The following is a 13,231-nucleotide window of genomic DNA, read 5'->3' as shown; positions in this document are numbered from 1 at the left end:
TGTTATTCCTATATCTCTCTGTTCCACCTCATTCCTCAATGCCCTACCATTTACCCTGTATGTTCTATTTGGATTATTCCTGCCAAAATGTAGAACCTCACACTTCTCAGCATTAAACTCCATCTGCCAACGTTCAGCCCATTCTTCTAACCGGCATAAATCTACCTGCAAGCTTTGAAAACCCACCTCATTATCCACAACACCTCCTACCTTAGTATCATCGGCATACTTACTAATCCAATTTACCACCCCATCATCCAGATCATTTATGTATATTACAAACAACATTGGGCCCAAAACAGATCCCTGAGGCACCCCGCTAGTCACCGGCCTCCATCCCGATAAACAATTATCCACCACTACTCTCTGGGATCTCCCATCTAGCCACTGTTGAATCCATTTTATTACGCCAGCATTAATACCTAACGACTGAACCTTCTTAACTAACCTTCCATGTGGAACTTTGTCAAAGGCTTTGCTGAAGTCCATATAGACTGCATCCACTGCCTTACCCTTGTCAACATTCCTCGTAACTTCTTCAAAAAATTCAATAAGGTTTGTCAAACATGACCTTCCATGCACAAATCCATGCTGGCTACTCCTAATCAGATCCTGTCTATCCAGATAATTATTAATACTATCTCTAAGAATACTTTCCATTAATTTACCCACCACTGATGTCAAACTGACAGGTCTATAATTGCTAGGCTTACTTCTAGAACCCTTTTTAAACAATGGAACCACATGAGCAATACGCCAATCCTCCGGCACAATCCCCATTTCTAATGACATCTTAAAGATCTCCGTCAGAGCTCCTGCTATTTCTACACAAACTTCCCTCAAGGTCCTGGGGAATATCCTGTCAGGACCTGGAGATTTATCCACATCATCGAAAATCTGTGAATAGACCTCAACAGAGCAATGCCCAAGAATCTCACAGAATGAGAAGCTTTTTGCAAGGAAGAATGGGTGAAAATTCCCCCAAACAAGAATTGAAAGACTCTTAGCTGGCTACAGAAAGCATTTACAAGCTGTGATACTTGCCAAAGGGGTGTTACTAAGTACTGACCATGCAGGGTACCCAAACTTAACCCAAACAGGGTTCCCTTTTCCTTTTTTGTTATTTTGAAACTGTAAAAGATGGAAATAAAAAAGTCATCTTGTTTAAAATATTAGAGAAATGTGTCATCTTTAACTTTATGCATTTTGGAAATCATCTTTTACTTGCTTAGCTATTCACAGTAACAGAAATTTTGACCAAGGGTGCCCAAACTTTTGCATACCACTGTATGTGTTCATGGTAGCATTTTATAGTACTTACTGTTGTATAATTCTTCAGAAGCATGGAGCAATATTTTATAGAGAGTCATAGCAAGATACACAAAAACAGGCTCTCCACCCTCACAGAGTCTGCACTGATGCTCAACCACTCATTTACACTAATTCTACATTAATCCCAACTTTTATTCTCACCATTTTTCCATGTACTTGTAAAAGACACTTGGACAAAGTATAAAGGCAAGAGATTCTACAGAAGCTGCAAATCCAGTCCAAGACAGACAAAATGCTAGAGGAACTCAGCATGTCTATCAGCATCCATGTAGAGCCATAAACAGTTGACATTACAGCCAGAAACACCCACTTTCCCGTGCTTGGTTCATATCTCTGTAAACCTTTCCTATCTTTGTATTTGTCCAAGTCTCTTTTAAAGTTGATTATGTGTCTGTGTCAACCATTTCTTCTGGCAACTCATTCCCTACACTGACCACACTCGAGAGGAAAAGATGCCCTTTGGGCTCATATAATTTTTTCCCCTCACTTTAAACCTTTACCCTCTAGTTTTGATTCTCCAACCCTGGGAAAAAAGACATTGTGCATTGACCCTATCTATGCCCCCCTCATGTATACCTACATAAAATCACTCCTCATTCTCCTCTGCTCCAGAGAGACCAGCTCAACCTCTCTCAATAATTCAGCCTCTCAAGTCCCAGCAAAATCCTCATAATGTTCCTCTGAACTACTTACAACATAATGTATTCTGTGCTATTGCAGGGTGGCCAAAATTGATCATAATACTCAAAATGTGGCCTCATTAACACTTTATACAACTCTATGGGTAAGGTGGATGGGACAGATTAATGGTTCAGCACAGGCTAGATGGGCTGAAGGGCCTATATCTATGCTGTAATGTTCATTGACTACAACTTCCCAACCTTTACACTCAATGTGCTGACTGATCTTCCCTTGGATTTGAACCCTATTACAGTCTATCATTCCTGTTTCCAGATTTCTCTTCCTTTTCGATCAGTAAATTAGTTTATTATTGTAACATGTACTGAAGTACAGTGAGAAGCTTTGTCTTGCATGCCATCCATACAGATCATTTCATTACAACAGTGCACTGAGGTTGTACAAGGGAAAACAAAGAAAACAAGATGGCAGCTATATTTCATTAGGAGTTTGAGAATTTTCAGATGTCACCAGAAATGTTTACAGATGTATTCATGAAGAGCATTCTAACGGACTGCATCTCCATCTGGTTAGGGGGGCTGGGGCTCTGCCACCAACCTCTGACTAATGAAATTCCTCCTCATCTCTGTTCTAATGGGATATCCTTCTATTCTGAGGCTGTGCCTTCTCGTCCTAAACTCCCCCAGCAGAGGAAACATCCTCTCAACATCCATTCTATTTAACCTTTCAATATTGGATAGGATTCAATAATATACCCATTTTCTTCTAAATTTCGGTGTGCAGAGGTCAAGAGCTATCAAGTGTTGCTCATGCATTAACCCTTTCATTCCCAGAATAATTCTTGTAAACCTCCTTCGGTCCTTCTCCAATGCTGGAGTGAGTACATTGTTCCTACCTGTAGATCTGTAATGTTCTTCCCAGACTTTATAGCTGTGTTTAATTCCTTCCATCTGAGCTTCCACCTTCACCTGGGTACTGCCACAGTTCAGCAGAAACTTGTCCAGAGACTTCAGCCCTTTTTCCAAGTCCTGGGCAATTTCCTTCCGAACAGACTCTCGAACTGAGCCCCATCGTTCCCTGGCCTTCTTCTCTTCCTGCTCCATCTTCTTTTGCTTCTGGGCCTCAATAATGAGTTCCGCACTTTTCTTTTGCTTTGAGGAGAATTTACAAAAGAAGGGCTGTTACAGGCAGAAGGCAACATTTCACAACGCTGGGACGTGGGGGTCAGTGTCAAAAGTGGGAACATCAGGGAAATAACTGACACAGAGGAGAGGAAAGGTGGGTAGGGGTGTGACTATCATCTTCATTAACCCTGGGTCACAAAGGGATGGTAATGTGTGTGTGTGTGTGTGTTTGAGTGTGTGTGTATGTGTGAGTGTGTGTGTGTGTGTTTGAATGTGTACATGTGCACACATGTGTGAATATCTGTGCATATGTGTATCTCTGTAAGTAAATATGTGCTTGTGTATGTAAGAGTGTGTCTGTCTGTGTACACACGTGCACCTGTATGTGGAGGAGTGGTGGAGTTCAGACCAGCAGAGAGACTGATCAGCAGTGGAGTTCAGACCAGCAGAGCTGCTGACCAACAGTGGAGTTCAGACCAGCAGAGAGACTGATCAGCAGTGGAGCTCAGACCAGCAGAGAGACTGACCAGCAGTGGAGTTCAGACCAGCAGAGAGACTGATCAGCAGTGGAGTTCAGACCAGCTGAGAAACTGATCGGCAGTGGAGTTCAGACCAGCAGAGAGACTGACCAACAGTGGAGTTCAGACCAGCAGAGAGGCTGATCAGCAGTGGAGTTCAGACCAGCAGAGAGACTGACCAACAGTGGAGTTCAGACCAGCAGAGAGGCTGATCAGCAGTGGAGTTCAGACCAGCAGTGGAGTTCAGACCAGCAGAGTGGCTGATCAGCAGTGGAGTTCAGACCAGCAGAGAGACTGACCAACAGTGGAGTTCAGACCAGCAGAGAGGCTGATCAGCAGTGGAGTTCAGACCAGCAGAGTGGCTGATCAGCAGTGGAGTTCAGACCAGCAGAGAGACTGACCAACAGTGGAGTTCAGACCAGCAGAGAGGCTGATCAGCAGTGGAGTTCAGACCAGCAGAGTGGCTGATCAGCAGTGGAGTTCAGACCAGCAGAGAGGCTGACCAACAGACCAGCAGAGAGGCTGACCAACAGTGGAGTTGAGACTAACAGAGAGGCTGGCCAGTAGTGGAATTCAGACCAGCAGAGGGGTTTACCAACAGTGGAATTTAGACCAGCAGAGGGACTCACCAGAGGTGGTGCAGACCAACAGGGACACTGCTGGAATAGAGACCCACACTAAAACACTCTGCCATGCTTACCCCAGGTTTCTTGCCTTTTCCCTTGCCGGGTCCTGTGTGGGACTTTGACGGGCTCTGAGCTGCCTCCGCATGACCACTGACAACTGTTAATGCTGCATTCTCCTCAAGTGACTCCGCATAAAGTCTCTCAAACACAACCAGCTTTTGTTGCTGTCTTAATTTTGCCTTCCTCTCCTTTGGATCTTTGGGCATTCAAGAGCAAGAGGTAAGTGAACAAGAAATCTTTGGAAGTTAACACAAAGTACACTGCAGATGCTGTGGTCAAATCAAGACGTGCAAAAAAGCTGGATGAATTCAGCAGGTCGGGCAGCATCCGTTGAAAGAAGCGGTCACGTTGACTGCTTCTTTCAATCTTTGCAAGTTCTTGCTTTCTGGAAGTGTATTAGTCTTAGTCATACTGCACAGATACAGGCCCTCCAGCTTTTGGGAAAAGGATGTTTTGGAAAAGCACGGACTTATTAATGACAGTCAAATGCCTTTGTGCAGGGGTGGTCATGTCTTATGAACTGAGTTTTTTGAGGAGTTGATGAGGGAATGGGAGTGGATATTATCCATATGAACTTTAGCAAGGCATGTGACAAGGTCCCTCAAGGTGGAGTAATCCACATGCATGGTGAAGGTAGTTTGGATTCAGCATTGGCTTGGATGGGAGGATAGTGGTGGAGAAGTGTTTCTCTGACTGGAGATCTGTGATCAGCGTGTTCTCCAGGGATCAGCGCTTGGACCTCTTGTTTGTGACATGTTCTCAGTGGCTACTTTATTAGGTACTCCTGCTCATTAATGCAAATAACTAACTAGCCAATCATGTGACAGCAACTCATGCAGACATGGTCAAGAGGTTCAGTTGTTGTTCAGACCAAACATCAGAATGGGGAAGAAATGTGATCTAAGTGACTTTAACTATAGAATGATTGTTTGTGCCAGACAGAGTGGCTTGAGTATCTCAGAAATTGCTGATGTCCTGGGATTTTCACACACACAGTAGTCTCTGGAGTTTACAGAGAATGGTGCGAGAAACAAAAACATCCAGTGAGTGGCAGTTCTGAGGGAGAAAATGCCTAGTAAACGAGGGAGGTCAGAGGAGAATGGGCAGACTGGTTCAAACTAACTGGAAACAACAGTAATTCAAATAACCATGTGTTACAACAGTGGTTTGCAGAAGAGCATCCCTGAGAGCACAACACACTGAACCTTGAAGTGGATGGGCTACAGCAGCAGAAGACCACGGACAGGAGGTACCTAATAAAGTGGCCACTGAGTGTGTAGGCATGTGTGTAATTGGGTGGTGGGCCAGAAGAGGTTGTTACTGTGCAGTATCTCTAAAGAAGTAGAAAATAAAATCTCACCAATGGTAACTAAGTTACCTAGTTAAGCTAATCCTATTAGCATGTTTGACCCATATCCCTCTAAACCTTTCCTATTGGTATACGTGTGTAAGTGCCATAATTATACCTGCTTTCTCCCCTCCTATGGCAGGTCATTACCTGCACCCAGCACCCTCTGTATGAAACAGTTGCCTCTGAGGCCCCTTTTAAATCATTCCCCTCTCACTTTAAACCCAGGTTTGGACTCCCAACTCCTGGGGAAATAACTGGCTATTCACCTTATCGTAATTACATTAACCTATCTAAGTCACCACTCAGTCTCGTGGGCTCCGGTAAATAAAATTTCAGTGTATTCAGTCTCTCCTTATAACTCAAACCCCAGTGATTTCTCTAACTTCCAGGAATCTCTCCCCCCAACCTCCCCGCCTCCCTTACCCTTTCATAGGAAAGTACAGCACAGAAACAGGCCCCTTGGCTTATCTAAACTGCATACTCCCTTTGAAAAGCACCGAGACCATGGTCCTTCATCCATGTCCCTTTCCAAACTTCTCTTAAACATTGAAATTGAGCTCACATGCACCTTTTGCCCTGGCAGCTCATTCCACTCTCACAACCCTCTGAGTGAAGAAGTTTCCCCTCATGTTCCCCTTAACTTTTTCACCTTTCACACTTTACCCATGACTCTAGCTATAGTCTCACCCAGCCTCAGTGGAACAAGCCTATATTTACCCTACCTCTACCGCTTTGTGATTTTTCCTCCTATTCCCCATTACAGTAACTTGCTCATTCTCTCTCTTCTCCTTTCCCATCCTCACTGTCACCTGTCATCTCCTTCTGCTTCCCCACTCCTTCTCTTCCTCCAATGACCCACCTTCCTCTCCTATCAGATCCCTTCTTCTTTAGCCCTTTGCCTTTTCCACTTATCACCTCTCAGCTTCTCACATCATCCCCCCACCCCCACCCGCTCACCATCCCCTTCACTGGTCTCACCCATCATCTGTCTCCTAACTCTCTTCTCCTATTCTGATAGCCCTCTCACTGCTTCCTTTTCCCTTTCCCCTCCTCTCCCCTGCCCCTTCATGACCTGCCCATTATCTCCCTCTCTTGCCCCTCCTCCTTCCCTTTCTGCCATGATCCACTCTCCTCTCCTAAAAGGTTCCTTCTTCTTTAGCCCCTTATCCCTTCAACCTATCACACCCAGCTTCTTACTTCATCCCCTCTCACCCACCCATCGACCTTCCCCCTCACCTGATCTCACCAATCGCCTTTCAGCTTGTGCCCCCACACTTCCCTCTACCTTCTTATTCTGACTCCTGGTCCCTTCCTTTCCTGTCCTGATGAAAGATTTTGGCCCAAACCATGGACTTTTTATTCCCCTCCATAGATGATGCTGGACCTGCTGACTACAGAACAAAAGATTTCTCCGTATCTTGGCACATGCAACAATAAACCAATTATCAAAGAATAATTACATCCAAGTACTTTAGCCATTTTACCTGATGGAAGCTTATGCATTCTGTCAATCCATCTCTCCGACAAGGGCCTTCTTGAATGCCAATGTACAACCTCATCAAACTCTTTGAGCTTCAACAGTAATGCAACACTGGGGTCCTCACTAAGGATTAATGAGAGCAGTTAACAAAAGCCAAGACACATGGCCATTCAGCCCATCGAGTCTGTTCTGCCATTCCATCATGACTGATTTATTATCCCTCTCAACCCCATTCTGCTGTTTTCTCCCCATAGCCCTTGTTGCTCTTATTAATCTAGAACCTATTCTGCTTCCCTTTAAATATACCCAATGACTTAGTCTCCACGACTGCCTGGGGCAATGAATTCCATAGATTCACCACCCTCTGGCTAAAGAGATTCCTTCTCATCTCTGTTCTAAAGGGATGTCCCTCTATTCTGAGTCTGTGCCCTTTGAACCGAGACTTACCCACTATAGGAATCTTTCCCACCGCATCCACTCTATATATCTAGACTTTTCAATATTCAGTAGTGTTCAATGAGATCCCCCCTCATTCTTCTAAACGCCAGTGAATACAAAGCCATCAGACACTCCTCATACTTTAACCCTTTCATTCCCAGAACCATTCTCATGAACCTCCTCTGGATCAATAAAGGCCTAAGCACAAGAGATAATTGATGCTGTCACAATGTTTTACGTACCTGTGAAGTTGGGGCATTCCTTCAAGCATTTTGCCAAGGTAGTCTTCTACCAGTTCAGAGGTCATTGGGATTAAACCAATATGAGGAATCCCTTGCTCCTTATGGACTGTGCAAACAAAAGTTTTGAATTAGAGACCTGGGCTCTGAGAAGCATGAAATAAAGAGACTCCACATCTCTCACTCATCACTGAACAAGCTCCCAGAGGCAGCACTGTAGTGAAGCAGTTAGCTGAAGCTATTACAGTGCCAGTGACCCAGGTTCAATTGCCACCACTGTCCTAAAGGAGTTTATACATTCTCCCCAGGACTGCGTGAGTTTCTTCCTGGCACTCTGTTTTGTTCCCACATTCCGAAAGGATTGTTGGTTGGGAGGTTAATTGGTCATATGGGTGTAATTGGGAAGCATGAACTCATTGAAACAAAAGGGACTGTTACTGTACTGTATCTCTAAATGAAATCCTTAGAGGTAGACAATTCCAAAGATTCATTGCATTCTTTTCATTGATGCATGACAGAAAGCATCCGATTTGAATGCATTACGCCTTGACATGGTAACTGCTCTGCACGGAACTGCAAGAATCTGCAGAGAGCCGTGGACACAATTCAGACCAGCTCAGACACCAGCCTCCACCCCATGGACTCTGTCCACTCGTCCCTCCTTCTCAGGACAACAGCCAACAGAATCCAAGACTCTCTCACCCTGGTCATTCTCTCTTCTTCCCCCTCCCGTTGGGCAGGACACACAAGAAGATTGGCTGATGAGATATTTGCATTAATGAGTAGATGTACAGGAACGCCTTATAAAGTGGCCACTGAGTGCAAATGTGACACTCTCTCTCATATGTGTGTGTGTGTCTCTCTCTCTCTCACACACACACACACACACACACACACACACACACCTGGCAGAACTCAGCAGGCCAGATGGCCTCTAATGGAGGAGGTAATAACGACATTTCGGGCCAAAACCCTTCATCAGGAGTGAAGTAACATGGGATGGTCGAGGGGGGATAAGAAATGGGGGGAGGGTTGAAGTAGAGAGCTGGGAAATGATAGGCTGAAGGAAAATGGGCTAGGGGGAGGGTGGAGAATTATAGGAAATAAAAGAGAGAGAAAGATAGGGCTGGGGGGAGAGATTATAGTGAGGGGGGAAAAGGAGAGAGAAATAGAACCAGACTAAAATAATAGATAGGGATGGGGGTAAGGGTGGGGGGCAGGGGTGTCAATGGAGGTCTGTGAGTTGGATGTTCATGCCGGCAGGAAGGAGGCTACCTAGGTGGGAGATAAGGTATTGCTCCATCGACCTGCGTGTGGCCTCATCTTGACGGTAGAGGAGGCCATGGACAGACATGTCAGAGTGGGAGTGGTCTGTGGAATTGAAGTGTGTGGCCACAGGGAGATCCCGCCACTGCTGGAGGACCGAGCGTCGATGTTCAGTGAAACGGTCTCCCAGTCTGTGGCAGGTCTCCCCAATGTATAAATGGCCACATCGGGAGCACCAGATACAGTATATCACCCCAGTTGTCTCGCAGGTGAAGTGGTGCCTCACCTGAAAGGACTGTCTGGGGCCTGGGATGGTGGTGAGGGAAGAAGTGTGGGGGCAGGTGTAGCACTTCTTCCATTTGCAGCGATGAGTGCCCGGAGGGAGGTCGGTGGGGAGGGATGGGGGGGATGAATGGACAAGGGAGTCGCGTAGGGAGCGATCCCTGCGGAAAGCCGAGAGTTGGGGGGAGGGGAAGATGTGTCTGGTGGTGGGATCCCGTAGGAGATGGCGAAAGTTACGGAGAATTATACGTTGGACCTGTAGGCTGGTTGGGACCAGGGGGACTCTATCCCTGGTGGGCTGGCAGGGGGATGGGGTGAGGGCAGAGGTGTGTGAAATACAGGAGACGCGATGGAGGGCAGAGTTGATAGTGGACGAAGGGAAGCCCCTTTCTTTAAAAAAGGAAGACATCTCCTTTGTTCTAGAATGAAAGGCCTCATCCTGAGAGCAGATGCAGCAGAGATGGAGGAACTGTGAGAAGGGGATAGCATTTTTGCAGGAGACTGGGTGGGAGGAGGAATAGTCTAGGTAGCTGTGGGAGTTAGTAGGTTTGTAGTAGATGTCAGTGGATAGGCTGTCTCCAGAGATAGAAACAGAAAGATCTAGAAAGGGAAGGGAGGTGTCGGAAATAGACCAGGTGAATTTGAGGGCGGGGTGAAAGTTGGAGGTGAAGTTAATGAAGTCGACGAGCTCAGCATGTGTGCAGGAAGCAGCACCGATGCAGTCGTTGATATAACGCAAGAAAAGAGGAGGACAGATACCAGTGTAGGCTTGGAACATAGATTGCTCCACATGGCCGACAAAAAGGCAGGCGTAGCTAGGACCCATGTGGGTGCCCATGGCTACACCTTCAGTTTAGAGGAAGTGGGAGGAGCCAAAGGAGAAATTGTTAAGGGTGAGGACTAATTCCGCGAGGCGGAGAAGAGTGGTGGTAGAGGGTGACTGGCTGGGTCTGGAATCCAGGAAGAAACGGAGAGCTCGGAGACCTTCCTGGTGGGGGATAGAGATAAATAGGGACTGGACGTCCGTGGTGAAAATAAGGCGGTGGGGGCCAGGGAACTTGAAATCTTCGAAGAGATGTAAAGCATGGGAAGAATCACGGACATAGGTGGGAAGGGATTGAACAAAGGGAGATAAAACAGAGTCGAGATAGGCAGAAATGAGTTCAGTGGGGCAGGAGCAATCAGAGACAATCGGTCTGCCTGGACAGGCAGGTTTGTGAATCTTAGGTAGGAGGTAGAAACAGGAAGTGCTGGGTGTGGGAACTATAAGTTTGGTGGCCGTGGATGGGAGATCTCCCGAGCTGATGAGATCAGAAATGGTTTGGGAGACAATGGACTGGTGCTCCCTAGTGGGGTAACATGAGTGAGTCATGGTCCAGGGGTAGATAAGAGGAGGTGTCAGCGAGTTGTCGTCATGCCTCTGCTATGTACAGGTCGGTGCGCCAGACGACAACAGCACCCCCCTTATCAGCGGGTTTAACATCCAACTCACTGACCTCCGTTGATACCCCTGCCCCCCATCCCTATCTATTATTTTAATCTGGTTCTCTTTCTCTCTCTTTTTCCCCCTCACTATCATCTCTCACCAGCCCTACCTTTCTTTCTCTTTTATTTCTCATAATTCTCCACCTTCCCCCAGCCCATTTCCCTCCAGCCTATCACTTCCCAGCTCTCTACTTCATCCCTCCCCCAACTTCTTATCCTCCCTCGACCATCCCATGTTACTTCACTCCTGATGAAGGGTTTCAGCCTGAAACGTTGTCACTACCTCCTCCCATAGATGCTGTCTGGCCTGCTGAGTTCTGCCAGCATTTTGTGTTTTTATTTATTTACAGCATCTGCAGATTCACTCGTGTTGCACATGTATATACAGTTTGTTCATTATGTGCTGTGTCATATGACATAGGCGATCATTGTCTTTCTACAGAAGTGGTTTGTCATTGCCTCCTTCTGGGCAGTGTCTTTACAAGATGGGTGAGTCCAGCCACTATCAATACTCTTCAGAGATCATCTGCCTGGTGTCCATGGTCGCATAACCAGGACTTGTGATCTGCACCGGCTGCTCATATGACCATTCACCACCTGCTCCCATGGCTTCATGCGACCCTGACCGTGGGCTAAGCAGGTCCTGCACCTTGCCCAAGGGTGAACAGTCAACATAATCAATGACGATTTCAGCCTGGTCATTCTCTCTTCTCCCCCTCCCTGTTGAGCTGAAGATACAAGAAGACTGGCTGATGAAATATTTGTGTAAGTCCCAGTGCTGATCCCTGGAGAACACGCTGATCACAGATCTCCTGTCAGAGAAACACTTCTCCACCACTATCCTCTCATCCAAGTCAATGCTGAATCCAATCTACCTTCACCAACCATTTTATTCTTTCCTATTTTATAAGAATCCATATCTTATTCTGGATCAGCATACATTGAGGGACCTTGTCAATTGCCTTGCTGAAATCCATATGGATAACAACCACTCCCATTCCCTCATCAATTACCTTCATCAGCTCCTCAAAAAACTCAGTTCATAAGACATGACCCATCCTGCACAATGCCATTTGACTGTCATTAATGAGAGCTTGAGCCTGAAGTTTAAGGACACCTTCTGCCCTGCTCTTGTCATATGATGAGGTGCACTCTTGACCTTTCAGTGTACCCTGTTGTGGGCTTGCGCCTCACTGTCTGCCCGCACTGCACTTTCTCTGTAACTGTAACACTTCACTCTGCATTCAGCATAGAAACAAGCCCTTCAGCCCACCGTGTCTGTGCCAAACCCAATGCCAAATAAAATCTCTTCTGCCTGAAGAATCCAAACCTCCCATTCGCTTCATAGTCAAACAGAGTCTTAAATGCTTCCATTCTAACTGGCAACCCATTCCAGGCCACTAACATTCTGTGCTTAAAACCTACCCTGCACATCTCCTTTGCCTTTTTCCCCTCTCAACACATGCCACTGACAGTAAACCTGATTCCGATTCTGATAAAGTACATTGGCAGTATTTCCTAAACTCAACAGATTCTGCAGATGCTGGCAATCCAGAATAACACACACAAAATGCTGGAAGAGCTCAGCAGGTCAGACAGCATCTTCTTCTTGGGCCCTTAGCTCCCAGTGGAGCATAGACCATCAATGACCTGCCACCTCCTTCATCCTCTGTTCTGAGCCCGTTACTCGAGGGCGGACCAGGAGTGTCCCCATCATCGGCTGTGCAGGACCCTGATGACTTTCCCTGCACTGTGTCATGTGCTCACTCTACAATGAGCCTCTTCTCATAGAGCTGATGGTATGGTTGGAGTTCATCCATTGTATCAACTGTACAGGGGACTGGCCTGTACAGCTTCACCAGAGCCTTGTCTGCCAGCCTTTTCCGTTTCCACCTCTCATGACGGGGATGTAGGGCTGGACCTTGAGAGGTCAGGCAGCTTCTATTGAGAGAAACAAGTCGTCGACATTTCAGGTTGAGATTCTTCAACAGTCCTGTTCGCAAGGGACTTGGATGAAACATCGACTGTTCATTCTTCTCCATGAATACTGCCTGATGTGTTGAATTTTTCACTGTACATGAACCAGATTCAGGTTTATTGCTACTGACACAAGTCAGGATATTTGTTGTATAATGCAAGCATAACAATTTAGTATACAGTGCTGTGAAACATCTTAGGCACATATATATATAGCTAGGGTGCCTAAGACTTTTGCACAATATTGTAGTAATTTTATGTATTACACTGTACTACTGCCACAAGAAAAAACAAATTTCATGACATATGTGAGTGATGATAGACTTGATTCTGATTTGGATCTTGATTGTGAAATGAGAGTGGGAAGGGGGCAGGGAGAGAGCAGGAAGCACCAGAGGGGCATTCTGTTATGAT

At 46.2% G+C, this 13,231-nt stretch overlaps 1 protein-coding gene across 2 annotated transcripts in view; it reads right to left on the bottom strand.

The window, feature by feature from the left end:
- Window positions 1–13,231, bottom strand: part of LOC132396523 (probable ATP-dependent RNA helicase DDX60) — a 165,171-nt gene that overhangs the window by 120,122 nt on the left and 31,818 nt on the right. For both annotated transcript variants that reach the window (XM_059974118.1, XM_059974119.1), the window contains exons 10-13: window positions 7,811–7,916; window positions 7,135–7,253; window positions 4,314–4,495; window positions 2,867–3,122 (exon numbers count right to left, since the gene is read on the bottom strand). In XM_059974118.1, coding sequence (XP_059830101.1) covers window positions 2,867–3,122; window positions 4,314–4,495; window positions 7,135–7,253; window positions 7,811–7,916 — 663 coding nt within the window. The remainder of the gene's footprint in view (window positions 1–2,866; window positions 3,123–4,313; window positions 4,496–7,134; window positions 7,254–7,810; window positions 7,917–13,231) is intronic.

The sequence above is a fragment of the Hypanus sabinus genome, chromosome 7, assembly GCF_030144855.1.
Source record: "Hypanus sabinus isolate sHypSab1 chromosome 7, sHypSab1.hap1, whole genome shotgun sequence".
NCBI lineage: Eukaryota > Metazoa > Chordata > Chondrichthyes > Myliobatiformes > Dasyatidae > Hypanus > Hypanus sabinus.
This window is presented reverse-complemented; position numbering and strand designations above follow the sequence as displayed.